The following is a 21,718-nucleotide window of genomic DNA, read 5'->3' on the forward strand; positions in this document are numbered from 1 at the left end:
GGAACTTAGTCATGAATGAATGTTTAGGTCATTTAGGGTCGTAGGTTTAGCCAAGGGGTGTCTCAGAGTCCTCGAGACGCCCTACTCTGATAAAATTAACATGGGAGAGAAAAGGAAAATAGGAGAAAACTGGAAATGAGAGGTTCTGATTTCAAGTTCTGGCTAAATCTCTGTTTAGAGTAGATGTTTTGAGGAATAAGTGACTCTCTGCTCATGATTCACAGTTCCATGCTCCAGATTACACGGCAGCTCTGATTTTAGTAGTTGTCTCATGGATAATTATTGTATTGAACAAATTTAATATGAATGGAAATATTTGTGCGCAGAACATGCAGAAAAGTTATGACTTTAAAACATTTGTGGTTTAATTGTTACTGACAGTATCAGGCAGTCTATAATTTTTGGGTCATTATTTTTTTCCTTTTGTCGCATTTTATAGTCACATTTGTATAGATCTTGTCTGGATCTGATATTCATCTACGGCAGTTGTTTGTATGTAGCAAAAGTGCGTTCTGCCCCAGGCCTGGGGGTACTCAGCTCAGGTATTGAAAGGCCCATTATTTTTATCTTCTGATAGTAAAACCTTGGATGTCTCCAGGATACTGTATTGTCTCTGTGCAATCAGCATCCCTCAATGTGTGATAAGCATCTGTCTATAGTCTATATAGTTTCCATAGTCTAAAGGGCTGGTACAGCTTGGTGTACATGCACATGTATTTGTGTAAAGGTACATCACCTTCTGGGATTTAGTCTGTCAGTGTACATGTATAGTGCATTCTGATGCGTGATATTATAGGCTGATTCAGGGGATTAACAGTTTGGTAATTGTACAGGCTTGTGATTGCAACTGGTTGGTATTGTATAAACGCCTGCCAGGTATTCTTTTGTATACTCTGATGCATGTTCATGTACATGAGGTTAATGGGCTGATATTGACTTTCACAGACTGATTCCCATACATATATCTGCTGATACATTTCTATAGTATACATGTGGACTAAGTTCTAAGGATTCTTTGATTTTTTACATGGGTTTTATAAAGACTTTGTATAACCCTAAATTTCATTCCTGACTAACTTGCCCATTTTTCCTGATTCTGAGAGTTTATTGATTTTAGAAAGGTGTTTTGGAACGCCCTTTACGGACTACGAATGGTATATGAATGTCAGACTTGACGCTTATATTTTGAGGTTTTCTTGGAACATGAGATGATATAAAAAATGGGCAAAGTTTGAGATCATCTAGGGTATATTTGCTGAGGATTTAAAAATTTGATGTGCAATGTATGAAGTGTTCTTCTGTCCTGAAGTAGCAGGCATTTGAGTATGTGATATTTCATTTTGAGAGTCACTTGTACCCTAGAACATGTGGTCTTTAAGCACAGTGCAGTGTGATCTGAATTAATGTTGTCTAGGCCTGGGGCAGGGATATAAGGCAACAAGTGTGCAAGGAGCAAGCCTCACACCCTCAGCTGATGTTATACACAGTTATATAACAGCTTTCCTTGTCACCCAGGAGGCTTAAGATGCAGGCTTAATGACCACTTCCCTGATGTTCTTCTGTGTTGCCATGGAGACCGACACTTAACCCATCTGGTGGCATTCTTTGTGTTTTTCAGGATGTGTCTAAAGAAGATGGGGAGGAAGAGAAACCAGGCTGTTCGTGCGACACTGATCTGACCACTGCTTTGACCAGTCAACTGACCGCTGCACAGAAGGTAAGACCCACCTGATAACCATTCTCATGAACATGTTTGCTTTCAGGTACAATTATGCACATATGCAAAATCTGTTTATGTGCAACTGGGAATTTTGGTTGCAAAAGATTAAAGAAATTATATACATGTAGTTAATTCGTCCTGTCACTGGGTGCATTCAGTCATATGTACTGTATGTTTTAGCTAGTGGTTACACAAGTTAAAAAAGTGTCTGTGGATTCTAAGGTGTGTTATGTCTAAGGTAGCAAGAAGATGCTTCCTAAATCTTATTTAAATGTATGTATATTTATGCGGAAAAAAATGAGCTTAGTATGAAACATTCTGTCAATCAAATTATGGCAGAAATAATATGGGGCACTTACAGCTGATCAGCTGTTAGTTCTGAACGAAATTCAGAAAATAGGCCTGTACACCTTGAGCATTGTAGTCGTGTTCAAATGCAATATCCATTGGGTCTGCTAGGCCAAGCGAAGTTTGTCAGGTGACTGGTATTGTATGGTTGTATCTCTCATTGCATGCTCTTCCTGGCATTCCCCTACTCATAATACTAGCTATCATTTTTTGGCATATAAAAGAGAAATATTAAAATGTAAATGATAATGAAATAAATAAAATGAAACATTTTTGTAAATTTTGCATGCTGCTTAAAAAACTTCATGCCTTTGTTAAACTTCATACTTGGATGGCATCAAGGCATTCCAGTTTTATCCAGGTCATAACACAGTCATTGTGTGTACTGTATGGTATAAAATTTGTTATCATTTAGTCTTATCAGTTTTCATTTAGATCGTTAATTACCAGTTCTTATGTTCAGACCTTTAAGTATTCTTAAATTGAGAATTCATGAAGCAAAACAGGGCTTGTTTACAGCGCTAATCACAGTATGCGTGAAATTACAGCATTGATGGAGCATTTTAGTGATCAGTTGGCTTTTATGCTTGTGAATGAGTGGAAAATCAGATAGCATGTTTGAGATTAAGAATCAAGTAAAATCAGTTAGGGGATGTTGGAATACCTGTCTTTGTCTCTTACTGACTTTCACATGGTGTTTCTACCAGGAATATCAAAATGAAGTTGTATTCAGTGTACATGTATATATTCTACATACTTCTGTTGTGAAGTAAAATATTTACGATATCACTAGGGATGATCATGATAATGGTAGGTACTGTTATGCACAGACATGCCCCAGGCTTATGCATACAGGCAGGCACTGTGGGGTTGTGCATTTACTGTTGTGTTAACCACAGTATCAGCAACATTAACTAGGGAAATATTTTACACTTTTTTAACATTCCACCTAACAAAAAATAAAACAAAGCATTGGCATTTGACATTGGAATTTTGTTTCAGTTTAAAATTAGTCTAGGAGTAAACAAACAGTTAACTTACTGGGAGTTTAAGATCATGAATAAGATATTTTAATTGGCTTGATTCCATTGATCTTTGAAAGGTGTTTTGAGGTTTGCTTGGATAGGGAGTTTGCTTGAAAAGGGTAGAAAAATGTAAATGTCAGCATCAGAAGAAATATTTTATGTCCTTTATTTGCCTCAGAAAATATACTTTTTGAGTGAATTTTAGAACAAATACATGTACATTAAATGATCATATGCAATCTATTAATTCATGTGCCAATATTAACAGCATTTCAAAGTTTGTTTCAAAAATGTATGGAAATTAAAGTGATTTTTAGTCAACAGTGAACTAGTGCCTATAAAATAAGTATGTTGTAAACAAAGTAAATTATACAATAGTTTATAAATATTAGATGTGTGAATAATTTGCGATACAAATTTGAATTGTGTAATACAATGAGTACGTCATGTTACACTACCACATGCGTACTGGGACATGTGAGGGACTTGCACTGTATCAGTCCTTCACAACATGTCATGTTACACCATGCATACCGGGGCATGTGAGGGACTTCCACTGTATCAGTCCTTCACAACATGCAGTATGTACATGTCATGTTACACTACCACATGCATACCGGGGCGTGTGAGGGACTTGCGCTGTATCAGTTCATCATAACATATAGTATGTTTATGTCATGTTACACTACCACATGCATACCGGGGCGTGTGAGGGACTTGCACTGTATCAGTCAGTCATAACATACAGTATGTTTATGTCATGTTACACTACCACATGCATACCGGGGCGTGTGAGGGACTTGCACTGTATCAGTTCATCATAACATATAGTATGTTTATGTCATGTTACACTACCACATGCATACCGGGGCGTGTGAGGGACTTGCACTGTATCAGTTCATCATAACATATAGTATGTACATGCATGAACAAGTGGTCCATAAATGATTATTGATGAGCAGTATTTGAATGTTTCATACATGTGATCATCAAGTTTGTGCTGTGCTGAAGGGAGTATCATTTATATGACAACAGATCTTAATTGTGCCTGAATAATTCATGGGGAATTTTCATTTTTGTTTGACATTTGGTTTCAGATTTGTATAAATTTGCAGCTATTGTAACATTGTTGTTACCTCCCCTTTCCCACCCCACATCAGTGCATGAACATGCCAAGCAGATGCAATTGTTTAATATGCATTATGCATTATCAGCCCAGTTGACAGTTATGTTTTGCTTAAATATTCACACTTTATGTAAACATTATGAAGAGACACATAATGTAGATATGGTTTTAAAGATCAGTCAGATCAGAAGTATCACAATCAGAGTAAAAGGACCAGTTAAATCATTTGGATGGATCATCTCTGCTTCATCAAAGAGGTGTTTCTTCCTTATTTATGTGTAGTATTTTTTGATAGTTTTTGGGCTAGTTGTTCTAGATTTGCAAACAGTTATCTTTTTTTTTTTTTTTTTTTTTACAAGGGAAGTATTATTCAAAATTGATCCTCAAAGTTGAGGGAAAGGATTAACCTCTGGCATAGAATGCCATTGAGTGTCAACTGAAAAATCTCATAGAACCCAGCAAGATTTTTGTGTTAATGTCACTGCAACATACTAATTGCAAGAATGTTCAAACCAATTAGCAACTCTGTGTTAAGAGAATGCTCAACAGCGCAAAAGTTGTATTTTTAATGTAGTGATTTTTTGTTGTAAAAATGGCTTTGAAGTTACCTGATATTTAACCACATTTTTGTTCACTTTTCAGCGAATCCTCAAGTTGGAGAATGTCTTCCAAGACGTGAACAAAGCTGTTGAGGTCTACAAGGACAAACTCAGCATGTCTGACAGTGCGAGAGAGAGGGATAGGGAAGTGATGGAATCTCTGAGGGCACAGCTACACCAGCTTGCTGATGACCCGTCCACGGGGGGACGAATCCTCAAAGAGAGGCTGGAAAAACTAGAACAGGCTGAAAAGGTTAGGATTGCTAAACTGTAAATATCCATAACTAGGTTCATGAATTCTGTTTATTCAAATTCAGAATTTGTTTCATTCTATTTGTTCACTTCAAAAATGAAAATGTCAAAACTTCTCATCAGATTTATGACATATACAGACCCTTTGTCAGTAATTTGTGATGATGTGTACAATGTGGTCTGTACATGTTTAAACCACATCTGAATTAAGCAGCAACAGATAAATTTTCTCAAGATATTGATTATTACAGAAGTCTCTCGCTGACAAATTTAATAAGTCTGTGTCTGTGTTTTTGTTTTGACTTCTGTGAATTAAATGATGTCAAATGGTTTGGCTACACATGTAAATGGAAAAAGTTTGAGTTTACACTTAGAAACTCAAACTGTAAACCTTTCCTGATCTTATCTTTTTGGGAACTTTCCCATCTAGATAACAAATATTGATATTTTTTTTGACTGAATGTCACCATATCAGATGGAATACTGCATTTTTTACAGCAATACATGAATAGAATAAAAGTAATAATTTAATGTTTGACCGTATAATTGCTCAAGCATTTCTTCTGTAATTCCAATTGTCTGTCTTCAGAGAGCAGACAATCTTGAGAAAACAGCATGGGAGTTACAGTCCAAGGTGATATGTCTACAGCAGGATAAACACTCTCTGGAGGAGAGGCTGGAAGGCTCTGAGCATGGTCGTATTATTATCCTGGCTGAGGATGCAGAAGTTCAGGAGGAGATGGAGAAACTTAGGGTAGTTATCTCCCTTGATCATGTTCATCTCACTGTTTTGTAGATTTAGTGATAAAGGCTTCTGTATGTGAAGTTGGCATGTTGCAATTTGTATGCCAAAAGTGAAGTGAGGGAGTAAAAAATAGGACGGTGCCTGTGTTTGTGGTTGACCTTCATCTTAGATGTTTATTGACAAAAGTAGATTGAATCAACATCCCTCTACCACATGACAGCATTGGCCATTTTCTTTACTTCTCTCCACAAGTGCTGGTCCTTATTCAAGGTTTCACTCTTGCTACAGTCGAATTTACTTTGAAAAGAAAAAAAAATTGGAGCTTTACATCAGGAGGTTTGATACATGCCTGGAAAAGGAGGAAGGTTTCCACTGGGCTCTATGCCAAGTACCTCAACCCCCCTCTCAAACCTGACATTAATATAAAACCTCAATGAAACAGATAAGTACATAGGCATGTTACTGCTTGTCAGGGCTCGCAAAATCTGAAATAATCTGGAAGCCCTTCGGGCAGCCTACATTGGAAATTTGGCGGCCGAGATTTTTTCAGATAGCCCAACAACATTTGGAGTAACCATCTTCATTAAATTCACATTTGCAGCTTTCCAAACAGATCCATGTATTTGTTCATTCTTAAAATTTTTGTTTTATAATTCAAATTATCATTTTGTTTCTAAATGTCATAGTACTTTTCACTTACTACGATGACTGTTAAAATTTATTCATGTAATTGATGTTAACGCTGCACTCAAGAAGATTCATCAAGGAAATTTGGCACTGATACATTTTACAATACATGTATGCACGTGAGGTAGAATGACCAGCCAACTTGATCGGCAAGCAAGATGATATGGATGAACGTCTGTAATTGTTTCTCCAGTCATCATACAAATACAATTTAAGTTTATTAGGTATTCATTTCATTCACATTCAGTCTGAAAATTTGGTAGCAAATTGAGCAGGTGATTTTGCGAGCCCTCTTTGTTCTGAATAGTGTATGGCTCATTTGCATTGTTTAATAGTGATTGTAATTGATTTGCAACTGGTAGACAAACATTTTTGCTTATGGGTTGGTTAGAGATCCTTAAACTGTAACGAAGGTTCATATTTCGGACCGTTTAATGAACTGTTTATCTTAGTATCTTAAGCAACCATTTTTATTTTGCAGGCCAAAGTCAGCAGCTGTGAAAAATCAGAGACAGAGTTGATGGAGAAAAACTTGTCCCTAGAGAAGGAGATTTACAAATCTCGGACAGAGAACACTGAGCTGACCACTCAGGTGGACAGTCTAACTGACCAAATAGAGAGGTTAAAAGTGGAGCTGGACAGGCTCAGCAACCGTCATGGCATCTCTGAGAACCATGAGGATGCCTCAGAGACTTTGACCACTCTTAGGGAGGAGATAGCTCACTTACAATCTGAACTTGATGAAAAGAACTCTGAGATAAACCACCTGAAAAATTTACTGTTTGACGGAGATGTGCTGGAGCAGATTCGGCAACTTGGACAGGAAATGGGCGTGATTAAAGAGGAGAACATGACACTACGCAATCAGCTCCGTGAGAAAGGGAGTCCCAAAGTGGATGAACGACTGAGATCTTTGATTCTGGAACCAAAGGGAGATAGCTCTTCAAAACACAGTGTGGAGGACCTGCAACAAGATCTAGATAATGCCAACGCCCAGATTGAGCAGTTGAGGAAAAAATTACGCTTGGCAGAGGACACTATTAATGACCTTGAATCCAGTGAAGGAGAACTGAGGGACAATTTAGAGGTCACTGAGAAGAAAGAGGTGGATTACAAAAAGAAAATCAGCAGCTATCAGAAGACAATACGCGACTTGCGTGACCAGCTTGCGGACAGAGACCTTGTGGAGGAAAGTTTGCAAGAGAAGGTGAGTTATACCTGGATGTTCAGGCATATGTTTAACATAACATAACAAATATGTTTTTTATTGAGTTGATTGTATTAATCTTTTATAGTGATAAAAAAGACACACATATATATTACAGTTGAACTTTCAAATTGAGTAAACATTTTAAACAGTTTTTACATAGATGGAAATGTTTTATTTCTTTTTCAGTATTCACTAAAAATATTGTGGCAAGAGGTTTTTTTTTGTCTATTTGTCTAACTTTCTCATGCCTTGAGCTGTACCTTGCATTTATACTTATAGCAATTAGTGTGGTACAATTTTTGCACCCCTGTGTTGTATTCTGCTATTTCTGGAGAAAGGAGAAGTGCCTTTGAGACAATTGAGACCATAAATACTTGTATATTCAAAAATGACACCTGCACAGTTCACTTTAAACAAACTTTACTATAACCATTATAGGTTTTATAAAGCACGTGGGCATTACACATGGGCACATGTAGCCTACTGTGACCAATACCGTCAGGACTGACTTCTTTTCTTGTTTTGTGTACATGTGGTTTCATCCACCATGGGGACTGATAATTTTGTTCAGTATTGAGGATGAACATGTAAGCCAGACAGTAGGCTATACAAGTTATCTATCATTCATTTAAAGCTAAATATATTTTTTGTGTTTCTCTCTTGCAGTTGAATTCACTGGTTGATTTGGAAGCTGCTCAAGCTAAGCGCATTGCTGAGTTGGAGTCAATCGAAGCCTCGCTAAATCACCGCTTAGAGCTGAAGGACCAAGTAGCAGTTGACTTTGACCTTGTGGCATCTTTGGAATCTACAGTAGAAAATTTACAGTCCAAAAATCGTGACTTAGAACAAAAAGTGGAAGAATTGGAAGACAGTGAAGCCACGCTGAAGAAGAACTGGCAGGCTGTAGCGGAAGAGGACACCAGTCGGATTATGCATTTAGAGGAGAAAGTGCGAACCCTTGATCTGACCAATCATCAGCTGAAAAACAAACTGCGTGAAGACGAGGCTGATGCAGCCTTAATTGACGAAGTTGTGTTTTCTCCTATCTCCTCAGGACCCAAGACTGGTAGCAGGTCAGAATCAAACTTAAACATGATTGGTCGTGAGAGTTCACCCTCTGACCTTGGTGCAAAAGTGGAGGAATTGGAAAATAGACTTCAGCTTGTGTCTGAGGAGAAAAATTCCAAAATTGAATCTCTTCAAGAAAAACTTGATGTTTTGCGAGAAACGGAAATCAAACTCAGTGAAACAGTGTTCGAAATGGAACAGGAAGAAAAACATTTGCGAGCTAAACTTGCACTGTACGAGAACTCTGTTGTAACAGTTGAAAACATGGCTAGGTACGAACAGAAGTTGGAAGAAATGAAGAATTCTGAACATGATTTGCTCAATCGAATGAATTCTTTAGAAAATCGTGAGTTTGATTTGAAGGATAAATTAGAGGAGACTGAGATGAAGTACAAATCTGAGGTTGACAAATTGGAGAGGAATATTTCTAATTATCAGAAACTGGAAGAAAAATTACTGGACAAAATTCATGATCTAGAGACTAAAAATAAAGAACTTGAGAAAAAATCCAAACAGTCTAGAAGTTCTGGTTCTGGTAGGGAAGGATCTCATAAATCAGTCCCTAATCCAGAGACTGAACGTCAACTGAATGACCTGAGGACTAGGGTGAGGGAACTCAGGGCAAAGGTTAGCTCCCTTGAAAAACAGAACAAAGAGCTAAAGGAGAAGCTGGCTGCCCTGAATACAGAGAGAGAAGAGCTCTTAGCCAAAAACAGCAAACTCAAATCTAGACTGTCAGATTTGGAGTACTTGGAGAAGAAAGTTGAAGTTCTTCAGGATGCTGAAGCCAAATTCTCCGAAAGAGTCTGTGAACTTGAGCAAGCCAATTCTCAGTTAGAGCAGCAGTTACAGGCTAGTCATGAGGAGAGTTCATCTGTAAATGCTAAACAGGAAAGTGTAAACAAAACCTCATCTGCATTATTTGAGAAAAACCAACAGCTTGAGGAAGAGAACCAGAGCTTGTCTTTACTGGTTCAGAGACAATCAAAGATGCAAGTAGATGGTGAATCTCTCCGTGAAAAAGTCACACTATTGGAAAAAGCCGAGGACAAACTCATGGAACGCGTGATGGAACTGGAGCAGTCAGAAGAACTGTTGAAGGCTCAGTTGGCTAGAGCTGAGGAGGCAACCTCAGTTCTTCCTGAGCTCCAGAATAAATTGCACACGACAGAAGACGCCACAGAATCCTTACAAAGCACACTCCGAGAGTGGCAGGAAAAGTACAATAAACTTCGTGAGGAAATGGCGAACTTGGAGAATGTGAGGACGAAGGACAAGCAGAAGATCACCATGTTGCTGGAGACAGAAGAGAATCTCACAGAAGCCCTGACGACACAGAAACAACGGGAGCATGAACTGGAGGAAGATCTGGAAGCCTCTGAGGAACGCATTGAAGAACTGCAGCTCAAAGTACAAGAGCTTCAAGAGGAGTGTGACCAAGTAAGGAGCGAACTGAGAGATGTGGGTGAGCACAGAAACGAGGGCAATGTTGAAGACCTGCAGGCTGAGCTAGAGGCAACCCAGGAAAAACTGGAGGAGATTCAGACAGAGTATGAGCAGACCATTGGAGAGCTTGAGAACAATGAGAGAAAACAAAGGGAAGCTTATGAGGGAAAGATCAGTGAACTCAAAGAAGCGGAGAAAATTACGAAGCAAACTCTTCAGGAAGAGACTGCTGTGAAAGTCAATGCCCTTCACGCCAAAATAGACGATGTCAGTCTTCAGTTAGAAAAACAACTAGAGCTGAACAAAACTAGAGAAGAAGTAACCCAGAAACTGACCAATGAAAATGCTCAACAGAAAGAAAAGATCAGCCAACTGGAAATGTTGGTTGATGCTTTAAAATCTCTTCAACCAGAATCTGAATCTTTTTCCAAAATTTCTGGTATTACCAGTGACAACCAGATTGAAGCTAAGGCTGAACCAAAACGGTACCAAAGCACATGTAGTTTTACATTCCAACCATCCACTGCCTCAAAACAAGTCCTCAGTCATCAGGAAAGTTTTGAGAATCGCACTGCAGAAGGCTCAGAGACAGAAAGCCAAACTCATGCTCAAATGAGCAATATTTCCCAGGATTCAAGTCTGGATGAACTTTTACAGGAAAGAGAACGATTGCTCATTGAAATTGAGGAACTGAAACATGCACTAGATCAGACTTGGGCTCAGTCAGAGAGACTGCAAAAAATAACCATTGAGGAAACAAAGTCTGAGTTCATCACCAAAGAAATCATTTATAGAGCAAAAGTTGACCAGTTGAATGGAAAACTTAATAAGGATTCAATTTCTAGTCGACATAATAAATCAAATTCTCTGCAAGAGATGGCTGCTTTGAGAGACACTTTGGAGGAATTGAAAAAGCGAGAAGCGCTGTATTGTAGAGAGATCGAGAGTATGCGTAATAACTTTCATCAGCTTCGTCAAAGTGCTCAGTTGCCAAAGGGACCAGTCATTAATTTACCTCACAAAAAATACTCAGAGATGACTCAGAAAGAACTCTTGGAGACAGTACATGTGTTAGAAGGGGAACAAAAAGTATTACGTAAAAATCTGGAGGAATTAAATGAACAGTTTGTGACTTTCCGGGAAGCATTGGATGAGATTACTGCCTGTCTACGAGAAGAAGTCCTTGATGGAAGCCCAGGCAGCAGAGGTGATATTCAGGTAAGTTTATGTCATTGGTTGGAGATTGGTCAATATTAAGCGCTTAATACTCCATTACTGTATTTACAAGTTGCAATACCAGCCTCTAGAGCATGTTGTCTTATGTAGAATTATCAGCACTGGTATTTTCAATTTGTAGTTGATCTTCAGCTCAGTCGTGTAGAACTTATTTGTTAGTTTCCCAATTATTTCAGCAAGCATCCAAATGATTTACAGGCAGTGGACCATTCCAGGCTACGGAATTTGACATGAATGGAACGATCGTTCGCACCTTGGTTACGTGGAGTGTAATTTTGCAGACCGATAAATCGGATACGCTCATCTGTCCCCCGGAACTTTCCTACAATTGCAGCACTTGAACTGCGTAGCGCTCAGGGGGTAAATTAGAGTTACCCAGGCTTCCTGATCACCAATTTTCGCGAATGATCGGTCTGTTTTCGCATCATGGTGAAACAGAATGATCGGTTATTCAAGGCTTAAAAGCCATAACCGATTTTTGGGTTCCGTCACCCACCCAAATTTCATGGCCCGCCATTCAGTGTAAATCATTGAGATCTAACACAATAAAGACCAGAGCCCTATTCCATATAGCAGTTGTAGGCTAAGTTGGTTGTAATTACGTTCTACAACTACATGTAACTATCGTTAACATAGAATGTATATCAGTAAGCTGTGTGCTCATGTAGTTACAACTTAGTCAACAGTCACATTGAGGCTCTACCAGAGCTTTGTACCTGATCATTTATTACACCAAGTATGGATGCTTGTCCAATGCCTGTTTGTTCAGTTTGAGAAATCTCTGACATTTCAGTAAGCATTATTAAGATCATTAAATTGCTGAGTTAAAATCACATTTATGTTCATGGTGAGGTCTTTTTGCTAATTTGCGGTGACATAAGAGCAATGTGAGCCAGAGATAACATAAGGAAATGAATTTACAACGTAGTTTGCAATCTTCCTTTGACATAGAACTCAGTCATAATGGGCATCGTTTTTACAAAGACAGATAATTTTTTTTTTTTGTTTCGGTTTATTTTTTTAGGATATAAAGGCTTTTAATCAAAAGTGTATTACATATCTGTTGTGTCTGAAATTTGATTTGCAGCATTTAAATTCTGGGATTATTTTATGTGAACTGTTACTGTAGCATGGTTTGAAGCCCGGTTTTGTTTTGAACTGTTGTGTACAGGGGAAAAAGACATCAACACTCCATCAGAAATTCTCTGATTTGGCCCAAGCAGAGGCTGAACTGCAGGACAGAATTAATTTCCTCAAACTTTCAGGATTGACCATGGATTCTAGGTAAGTGTTGAAAACTTTATCTCTTCATTAAAACACTTCACCCTGTATCAATCTTTATCTATGTCTTCAGGCAAAAGAGAGTCAATTATTTTGTGTCTGTTGAAAGCAAGATGTTCATCTTGACATAATTATGTATATAGGGAAAGGCATTGCCTTGTTTATGTACATTGTACTGTATGCCTGTCTAGCACAGTAAGTCGCCATGACATCACCACCATATATACATGCAGACAGTGGATTTACACCTAGGAAATTTTGGCAGTCAGAAAGTAATGCAATACCTGCTAATTCTGTCTTTTTAGATATGCCCCTTTTCAGTGTTTCTTTGTTAAGCGGATAGTTAACTGGAAAACTGCGTCAAGATGAACATGCGCGTGTACATATGCAAAAAACAGCTGACTTTAACATGCGTAAGATGTTACATTGTAAATGTATTGCATTCTCCACCAACTCCAGCTCCACCATGTGATAATATTAAAAGCCTTATTAAACTGGAATTAGATTTAAGAGTCCAGCTGCACATATATATATATATATATATATATATATATATATCAAGATTTCTTCACACTGTAATATGCAGCCACACAGCCTTGTAATATCACCTATCCATGTGCCACTCGTGACTTTTGGCCATATATATATATATATATATATATATATATATATATGTATGTATAAACTCAATCATGCCCACAGTTATTTAAAAAGACACCCTATTATATAAAGTCTAAATGTGTAACTGATGACCTTTATCAGTAATCAGTCAGCTGAGCTCATTATCTGCTAATCTTACCCATTATGACATGTAACTCTCACTCTTCAGTGAAGATACTTAAGATAGTCATTTTAAAGAAGGATATAAATTTAGAGGACCTTAGAGAAGAGTTATTAAAAAGCATTATACTCTAGTAGAAGAACTGTGAAAAATTCTTTTTTTGATTTTTTTTCTTTTAAACAAGTTAGAGCAGATCAAAAGTATTGACATCAAGGTTATGATGCTGGCATCATGGCATCCCAACTGATAACCCTGAGACCTTGACAAAATGCCAGATGATTGCTCACATAATTGAGCTAAAGTTTAGAAAAGAGTTTTCAGTATTTTGGACCTTAGGAAAAAACTTCTTTCTGTTAGTGACAGTAGCTACATAACATTCAGACACAAGTAAGATTCATGTGTAGTGATGACATGACATCATCAGTGTGGCTATGACGGTGGCTTACTGGCTTGAGTTAGCAAGGTTTGACACATGGATTTTAGCATGGTTTTCTTCTCATATAGAGAGGGTTTTCATGTACGGTCGTGGTGTCAAATCATGTGTGTAGTGAAGCAAGATTTAGTAGAATTCTGCGCTGGATTTCTCCTTTAGATATGTGAAAATTATTTGACATTAGATAAAGCTACATTTGTTTAAATGGACAACTTCAATACTTTCAAAAAATCATTACATGTACGTGTGTTTATGAATTTTGGCAGAATGGGACTCTAGTATAATAATATTCTGACCACCATATCTCAGGCCATAATGTGCCCAGTTATACAGTATGTGCATAATTAAAGGAAAAGGTTGAGGTATGGAGGTTAACATATATATCATGTTGTGTGAGCCACTGGTTGGGCAACCTTATGTAGGACTGTAAGTTATTTAGGATATTGTAAGTTACATGTTGTAAAAAAAAGGACCAAAGTAACACACACAAAAAAAAAATAAAGAGAGAGAAACACACAAAGAAGAAAATAAAATAAGTTGGTGTAACAATAAGTTCTCAGGCTTATGAAAACAGGTAAGCACAATCCTTTGTCTTTTACCATATAACATGTATATGTATACTATAGTTGATAGGAGTGGCTTTTATGATAATGTTGAGTGCAGCTTGCATTGCCAGTAATTGTCAGATGGGATAGTATGTGTATGTATATTAATATATTTAAATAACACCTGTTAGGACAGCTAATCACAACCAGTCATAGGAGGTGAAAATAGCTTACCTGTGTTCGTTAACATGACTGAAGAACCTGGAGGTAAAGGGGCTGTGTTCATGTGAACATCTGAGGATTTTTGAGCTCCCAAGATGTCTGTGTTGAAGCTTAATGATTGACCACAATTCTCTGATATAGTTTTGCAGGTAAATTCTTTCGAAACTTTCTTCTGCATCCTCTTTTTTTTTAATTGTGAAGGTTACTAATGTGATCTTGATATTATGCATACAGTGATACGCGTGGCAGACATGAATCTGCGAATAGTGTATAACTTGTGATATGAATAAATTAACAGCTACAGCGTAGCTTAGTTTGTTTGCATGGGTACACGGTTAACTGACTAGGGTGATGTATTTGATTTATGTGGTGATGAAGAAAACAGGCGACTGCTTGCAGAGATCTGATCATAGAACAAGGCACTCTTTGTTCACAGAATTCAGTGGCCTGACATAAGAGATATGTAATAAGACTTACAGTATTTAAATTGAGCATTTTCGGCATTTTATCATTTGCAGTCTTGAAGAAAATCAGAACTTGTCGCTGGTTGAATACGAGACATTGGTGATGGAGTTGAGAGAGAAGGTGGACAGCCTACAGGAGAAAGAGAGCAGGTAAGGCTATTACTGTTATGTAGTTGACTCGGTGGCTCAGATCGAATTTACTCAGTGGGATTTAGGGAATGCAATATATCAAAAGGAAATATGACCCAACTCATTTTATTTGATTTGTACCTTTGCACTAAAATTTAATGACTATTTAAACATTTTGATTCTGTGGATTCACAAATCACTCATGTGAAAAAACTTGTAGCATAAAGTAAGGAGGGAACATGAAATCTTCCAACATTTCTTTAACTTGATTAGCATTTATTGACTTTCATATTAAAAATTTTGGGCATCCTCAGGATGTATCTTAAGATAATTAAAATTATTGAAGGCTTTTGAAATCTGCAAAGAACTTGTATTGCTTTCTTAGAATACATGTGGCTCTTATTTTATTTGAATTTTATTTTGGCATAATACCACAGTGCCAGTATTTCAGCTATTTTTTGTAAAGGAATTTTTCAGGTTTCCAAACTTTACAGAAATGCACCTTGTAATTAAAACAATTGAAATCTAGTACTGATTTAGCAAAATGATATTTTTTAACAAGTTTAACGATTTTGTCTTTTTTTTCCTATGCACTATTGTGCACTAAACGTACAAAATGGCTGCTTATTTTAGGCAGAGTTTATTTTTATACTATGTGTGAAACAAAATTTTCCTGCCAGTATGCGACTATTCATTTGTATGTCATATTATGCAACAATGTGTAATTTCTGTGTTATTATCTTACATTATTATTAATGGACATGTATCTTATTACGCTGTTACCCTAACTTAAACATGATTACATGACACCAAACCAGAAAAGCAAAAACACATAAAACAAAGAGACATGGAAATAACATTAATAGTGTCACGTTTGTGGTGTTGCATTCTGATTAGATGGTGTGTATTAACACAGGGTCGGTGATTGCTTATTCATGCATTCATAAGGAGACTATGAAGCAGGTAATTAACATACATACCATTGTTCACATCTGCATTCAGGATAAAGCTTGTATTTCTACTGGATGGAAGAAAAAACTTGTAACACCTTTTAGTAGATTTAATGTGTTTTTATTCATTGTTTGCATTAATTATTCCTAGTATTATTCACTTTTTATCCTCTTTTTTTTTTTTAAGAAGTAATACAACACGTTTTATCATCAGAGAGATTAATTATCGTGTTGTGGATATAATATTATCTATATTTATCAACTAGACCGGCCATACTTTTATGTTTCTACAATTTTATTATCGTGAGAAAAAAAGAGGAAAGGAAAACATGAAGTATGCCAGATATATGTTCAGAATACATACAAAACTTTAGAGCAAGTGTTAGCATAGTGCACTTAACAGAAGCCAGAGTATACATGTATCAACTGACAGTAGACAGTCCACTAGTCACCAACATATTCTCTTGATTTCAGTTTATAATATGTCATGAGAATTCATGTTAGGTGATGATTCTGGAAAATCATATGTGACTTTACATGTAGGGTGCTTCAGAAAATAACGTTTCCTTTTTGCTTTTTTATTTGCACTTTATCAACAAATATGTAGGTCATTATTGCATACTGGTATTTAAAAGGTTGAAATTTGTCAAACTGGCCAATCAGATCAAATGAGTTTTAATTATTGAATTGGAAAACAACCATTGATAACATTATCCCCTGGCTTCAGTACTTAAGATACATTTGTAAATGTGATAATATGAAAGAGCTATTTCTTTTCAAAAGATCATTTTTTTTTTGTACTGTTTAAGTTTTTTTAATTTTCAAACGTCTATATGAGCATGCTATGGATGTGCATTGGTCAGAATTGATTCGAAGTAATACACAATCCCAGAAAAACTTTCTTGATGACATCGCCATCTGGCCAGCTTTCATGCAACTGTGTGAATTCTGATCAGTCAATTTTTATAACTGTCCTAAACAGTTGCCTTAATTGTGCTGTTATATAACTTAGAGTCTACATCATTTACGAAAAATTTAACGAAAAATCTGAGTAAGTTCCGTAAAGCGGGTCTTGTTGTTTGTGTGTAATCCTGCAAACTGCTAACAATTGATAAGTAAGCTGTAAAACCCCTAGCATACATATACATGCAAACTACGGCCTTCACAATGTGAGTAGCATACTACACACTTGATGTGGAGAGTATTCTCTGGGGCATGCTCATGTGTAGGCAGTGTGTCTTGTACAAGGAAACCCACTTAAGGGGGTTAATGTCTTGACAGTTGTGGGTCAAGGAATGCTACCACATAGCATGTGCTTGTTGTCCAAGTGAAACATCAAGTGTGCAGTCTGTAAGCTGAAGTACATCTTGATATCATGTTAAGACCATTGTAATTTGGTACTAACCATGCTTAAAGATAAGGTTGTGGCACATGCCCAAGTTATGGTATCACAATATGGGAAAGCTCATTTGGAAAGGTATCAGGATTGTCTACTGTACAGATGGTTTTATGGGAGACGCTGTGCTCATAAAACTACAATTATGGTGCTTTGATGAAGGTTTGGAATTATTCACAATATACCACATCAGTGAAAGTTTTTGAGAAAAGTTAAAATCAATTTTTCATTAAATTTAAAGAAAAAAAATCATAGAAAAAAAACCCCCTAAAGAGTCCATATGTTCAGTTCTGTGTAATTTGTAGTTTAGCAGAAGAGTAAATACAGTCTTTGTATTCTTTATGAGGAACCTTATTTGTTATGCTGCATAATCTGTATATGCTACCTGAACCTCATTGCACTTTACTGGCCATCAACGCAGATTGTTTGACACCTGTATGATTTGAACCATTGAGGCGTGAGTTTGGGTGTAACACCTGTCAACTGATTAAACACCTGGCTCAAGTCTCACCTGGTCCAGGCGAACCAATCAATTTGGTCTCATAGTCTACATTTTTATTTACTTTTTAATGAGTATTACCTACATGTAACTTTGTTAAATGACATAAGTTTGCATGCAGTTACAAACCTCATCTTTTAGCTAGGTTAAAGTTATTTAAATGTGAGGCATTCATGAATATATCAGTAAATATTAGAACTGTTTATAAGTGTTTTACTTTCTATTGGGGATGGAGGGGGAGTGGGGGTAGATTGATTGCTATATTGTTCAGTAAATGCTAATATATCTTAATTTTCATATTTAATGTTTATGTGTACAATGTAGATTTCTGTTATTGACATTTACCCCAAATAAAGTGGCTCTGTAGGTGTATATATGCCATACAAACACACAAATGAGCACTGTGTGGTCAGAGTTGTTCATTAACAAAATGCTCAATGTTTCCAGCATTGTGGAATATGTATAGTCGATGTTGCCTTACCTTATCAGTGACCTAAGCTGCTCCCTGCTCTCCACTCTGTCCTAGGTTGTAAAGTTTCTTTTGAAGGACTTCTGGGTTATCAGATATAATCTCTGGCCACAATCCAGGTCTTGTTTACAACGGTCATAAAACAAATAAATCATTCTTAAGTGCATTTTACAACTAATATGAAGTCACACATGTTCTTAGCTCTGACTAATATTGCTTGATATTAACTGATTATATTGTACTGTTATAAAGGGGAGGGGGTATTGGTTTATGTGACATAGTCTGGTTATGGGGTGATAAGTAAGGGTGAGTGGCTTAAGAATTTAGGCTGGACAAGTATAAAAGGGTAATCTTACTAGCGGCATCAATTACCCTGATTTTAACCCCCAACAGGCTCATGCTTGCCCAGCCCTACCCACGCTCATTGTAGCCTCTAAGGGCAGGCAGAATTTCACCGGGATTTTTACCTGACCGGGCCCACACTACACCTGACAGGCTTCATTACAGCTGTGCTGTTGGAAATATTAGCTTTCACTTTACACTGTATTTGTCTCAGAAATAACTTGGGGTCTCATTTGTTGACTCGTGAGCAAACTAATTATACATGCTTGTTTGTTAAGGTAATTCAGTGTGTGCAGGCAAAATACGATACCTTACACAAGCATATATTTACCTGGTTTCCTGGGTTCCCTCTTATACCCAGCTGTGAATTGCAGAACGCACTTTTCAGTTCAGGCTGTGGCCGTAAATGATTAACGTCAAATGTGGGGTTGGTAGTGAGATACCTCATACATCAGTTTTACCCAGATATTGATTGATTTCTGGGGACTTATGGTGTAGTGCATGTGGTTGAACATAGTGGTTTGAATGGAGTATGGTAGAATAAACTGGTACAGTGTATACAATGTGCCATACATTATGCTGGTCAGTTTGGAGCCTGTACTAAGGATGCGATAATTCAGACATTGTGGAACTGAGTACTTATTGTCAGGTGATTTTCTGGGACATGCCTTACAATACACTTTGAATGGTAATAGAGGTATTTGTGTACTACAGAACCTAGTTTTAAATTTGGAATACTCTGCCCTGTTCCAGGTTAAAACGACGCCTCTATGAGAAGTCTGGAATAGGACCAAATACTCAGGTTCGAAAACTCTACGATCGGATCATTGATCTTGAAGCATCAGAATCCAGATTACAACGAAAAGTGGAATATCTCCGGCTGTCAGAAGAGGACTTGCATCGTCGTTTAGCAGCAGCTCAAAACCGTGAACCAACAACGACCAAAAAATCTGTGTTGCTTACTTCAGTGCTTCCAAAACGTGAGTCTCAAAAGGAGGAACTTCAAATCACCATTGAACAGTTTAAGAAAAATGAATCCTCCTTGAACCGTAGGATTGAGGAACTGCAGAAGAAAAATGAGGATCTGAACCAGAAAATTGGCTCCTTTCGGGGTTCTGAATGCTCTCTGAACAGGAAGCTGGAGATAGCGGAAAGTATAGACAAGGGAGGTAACACCATGTTGGAAAAGCCAGAGGACGTTCTTACCCAAAGGGTACGGGAGCTGGAGAAAAGTGAAAAACTGCTAAAAAAACAGGTAAGCTAAAAGTTTGTAAAGTGTAACTTCCTGATTGTTGTTGTTTTATTGTAATAATCCACATTATTGTTTTTCTTTTTCTTTTTTTCTTTCTCTTTTTCGTTATCAACAAGCACTTAACCAACTATTTTAACCATTTTTTTTTGTTCTTTCTCATAAATTCTATGCGCAAAATTTAATTTCCCCAGTGTTCTGCTTATCACCAAGGTAAAGTCAAAAAAGTGTTTGCTTTGTTTAGTGTATTTGTAGCTGGGTCTTACATATAAGATCAAGAAGACTAGCACATATTCTGATTATCGGCCTACATAACTAAATGTGGTGTTCATGTTTGGCAGTGAAGGGCAGTATATGGCATCTAACGACAGTAGAAATAATATTCTTGCTTTGGGCATTGTTAAACTTCATGCAGCCCTTTCACCCAATCCTCCCTTGGATTAATACCATAAGGAGTACTTCCTCTCCAGCCGTACGTGAGAAGGCGTTCCAGCAACCTGTGGATGGTCGTGGGTTTTCCCACAGGGCTGTGCCCTGTTTCCTCCCACCATTATGCTGGCCACCATCGTATAAGTGTAATATTTTTGAGTACGATGTAAAACACCAATCAAATAAATAAATAAACAAATAATGAACATAGCTGTCAGATTTCTGAGTTCTTTTGAGTTTAGTACCTGGAGATTTTAATTCAGCTTTTGGTGTCATGAATATTCAGGAGCCTGTCAACAGTGTGGTCACTCTTCCCAGTCCAACCTGGGGATGGTCAGGGGTTTCCCCCAGGCTCTGTTTGGTTTTCCGTTTGCCATAAAGCTGGCTGCTGACATATAAGTGATACATTGAGGAGTACTGTGTAGGACAGCAATCAAATAATAAATAAAATGATACACCAAGGCTGCAGTGTTGCTTGCTAAAATACAAACACGCAGGAAACCGGAATTTATGGAAGTGATGGAAAATATCCTGTGGATACATTAGAAAGTCCATGAAATATGTACATGTATGTGTTTATATAAAGACATACACTTATAGCTTTTGAATTATGCACAAATGGCTGATGTCTGCAGCATAGTACGAACAAGTATATGTAAAGAAGTTAAAACTTCTTTGTGCTTATCTGATAACCTGTGGATAGATTATTTGCTTGATTAAGATTTCAAAATGAAGTGTAACTGCATACCTGGCGCTAATTAGCTCAGTTGATATTTAACACCTGATTGTGTGCTGATATCTCACAGGTTAGATGGAGCAGATATCACATTAGGCTATAATGTGATCAGGACACTCTATACAATGTAAAAGGCTTTAATGGCATTATCTTAGTGATTCTGCCACCTGAGCTTGTCAGAGAGAACTTCTAGACCCTGGGAAACCCAGATCCTCTATATGTGAGAACCAATATGTGGTATAAAGACAAGCAATTAAAACCATGCATGGAAGATTTTACTAATTTCTTGTGCCTGAATAATATGCTATTCTATTTCTATATTTATGAGTGA

The 21,718-nt window shown here is 37.2% G+C and overlaps 1 protein-coding gene across 1 annotated transcript in view; it reads left to right on the forward strand.

Moving 5' to 3' along the window:
- The window catches only part of LOC135468266 (reticulocyte-binding protein homolog 2a-like), a 65,854-nt gene that overhangs the window by 23,823 nt on the left and 20,313 nt on the right, over positions 1-21,718 (forward strand). Inside the window, 8 exon segments of the mRNA XM_064746420.1 lie at positions 1,619-1,717; positions 4,862-5,071; positions 5,660-5,824; positions 6,984-7,709; positions 8,379-11,444; positions 12,634-12,746; positions 15,243-15,338; positions 19,727-20,228. Of these exon segments, the coding sequence (XP_064602490.1) occupies positions 1,619-1,717; positions 4,862-5,071; positions 5,660-5,824; positions 6,984-7,709; positions 8,379-11,444; positions 12,634-12,746; positions 15,243-15,338; positions 19,727-20,228 (4,977 nt within the window).

This window comes from Liolophura sinensis, chromosome 6 (genome assembly GCF_032854445.1).
Source record: "Liolophura sinensis isolate JHLJ2023 chromosome 6, CUHK_Ljap_v2, whole genome shotgun sequence".
Lineage (NCBI taxonomy): Eukaryota > Metazoa > Mollusca > Polyplacophora > Chitonida > Chitonidae > Liolophura > Liolophura sinensis.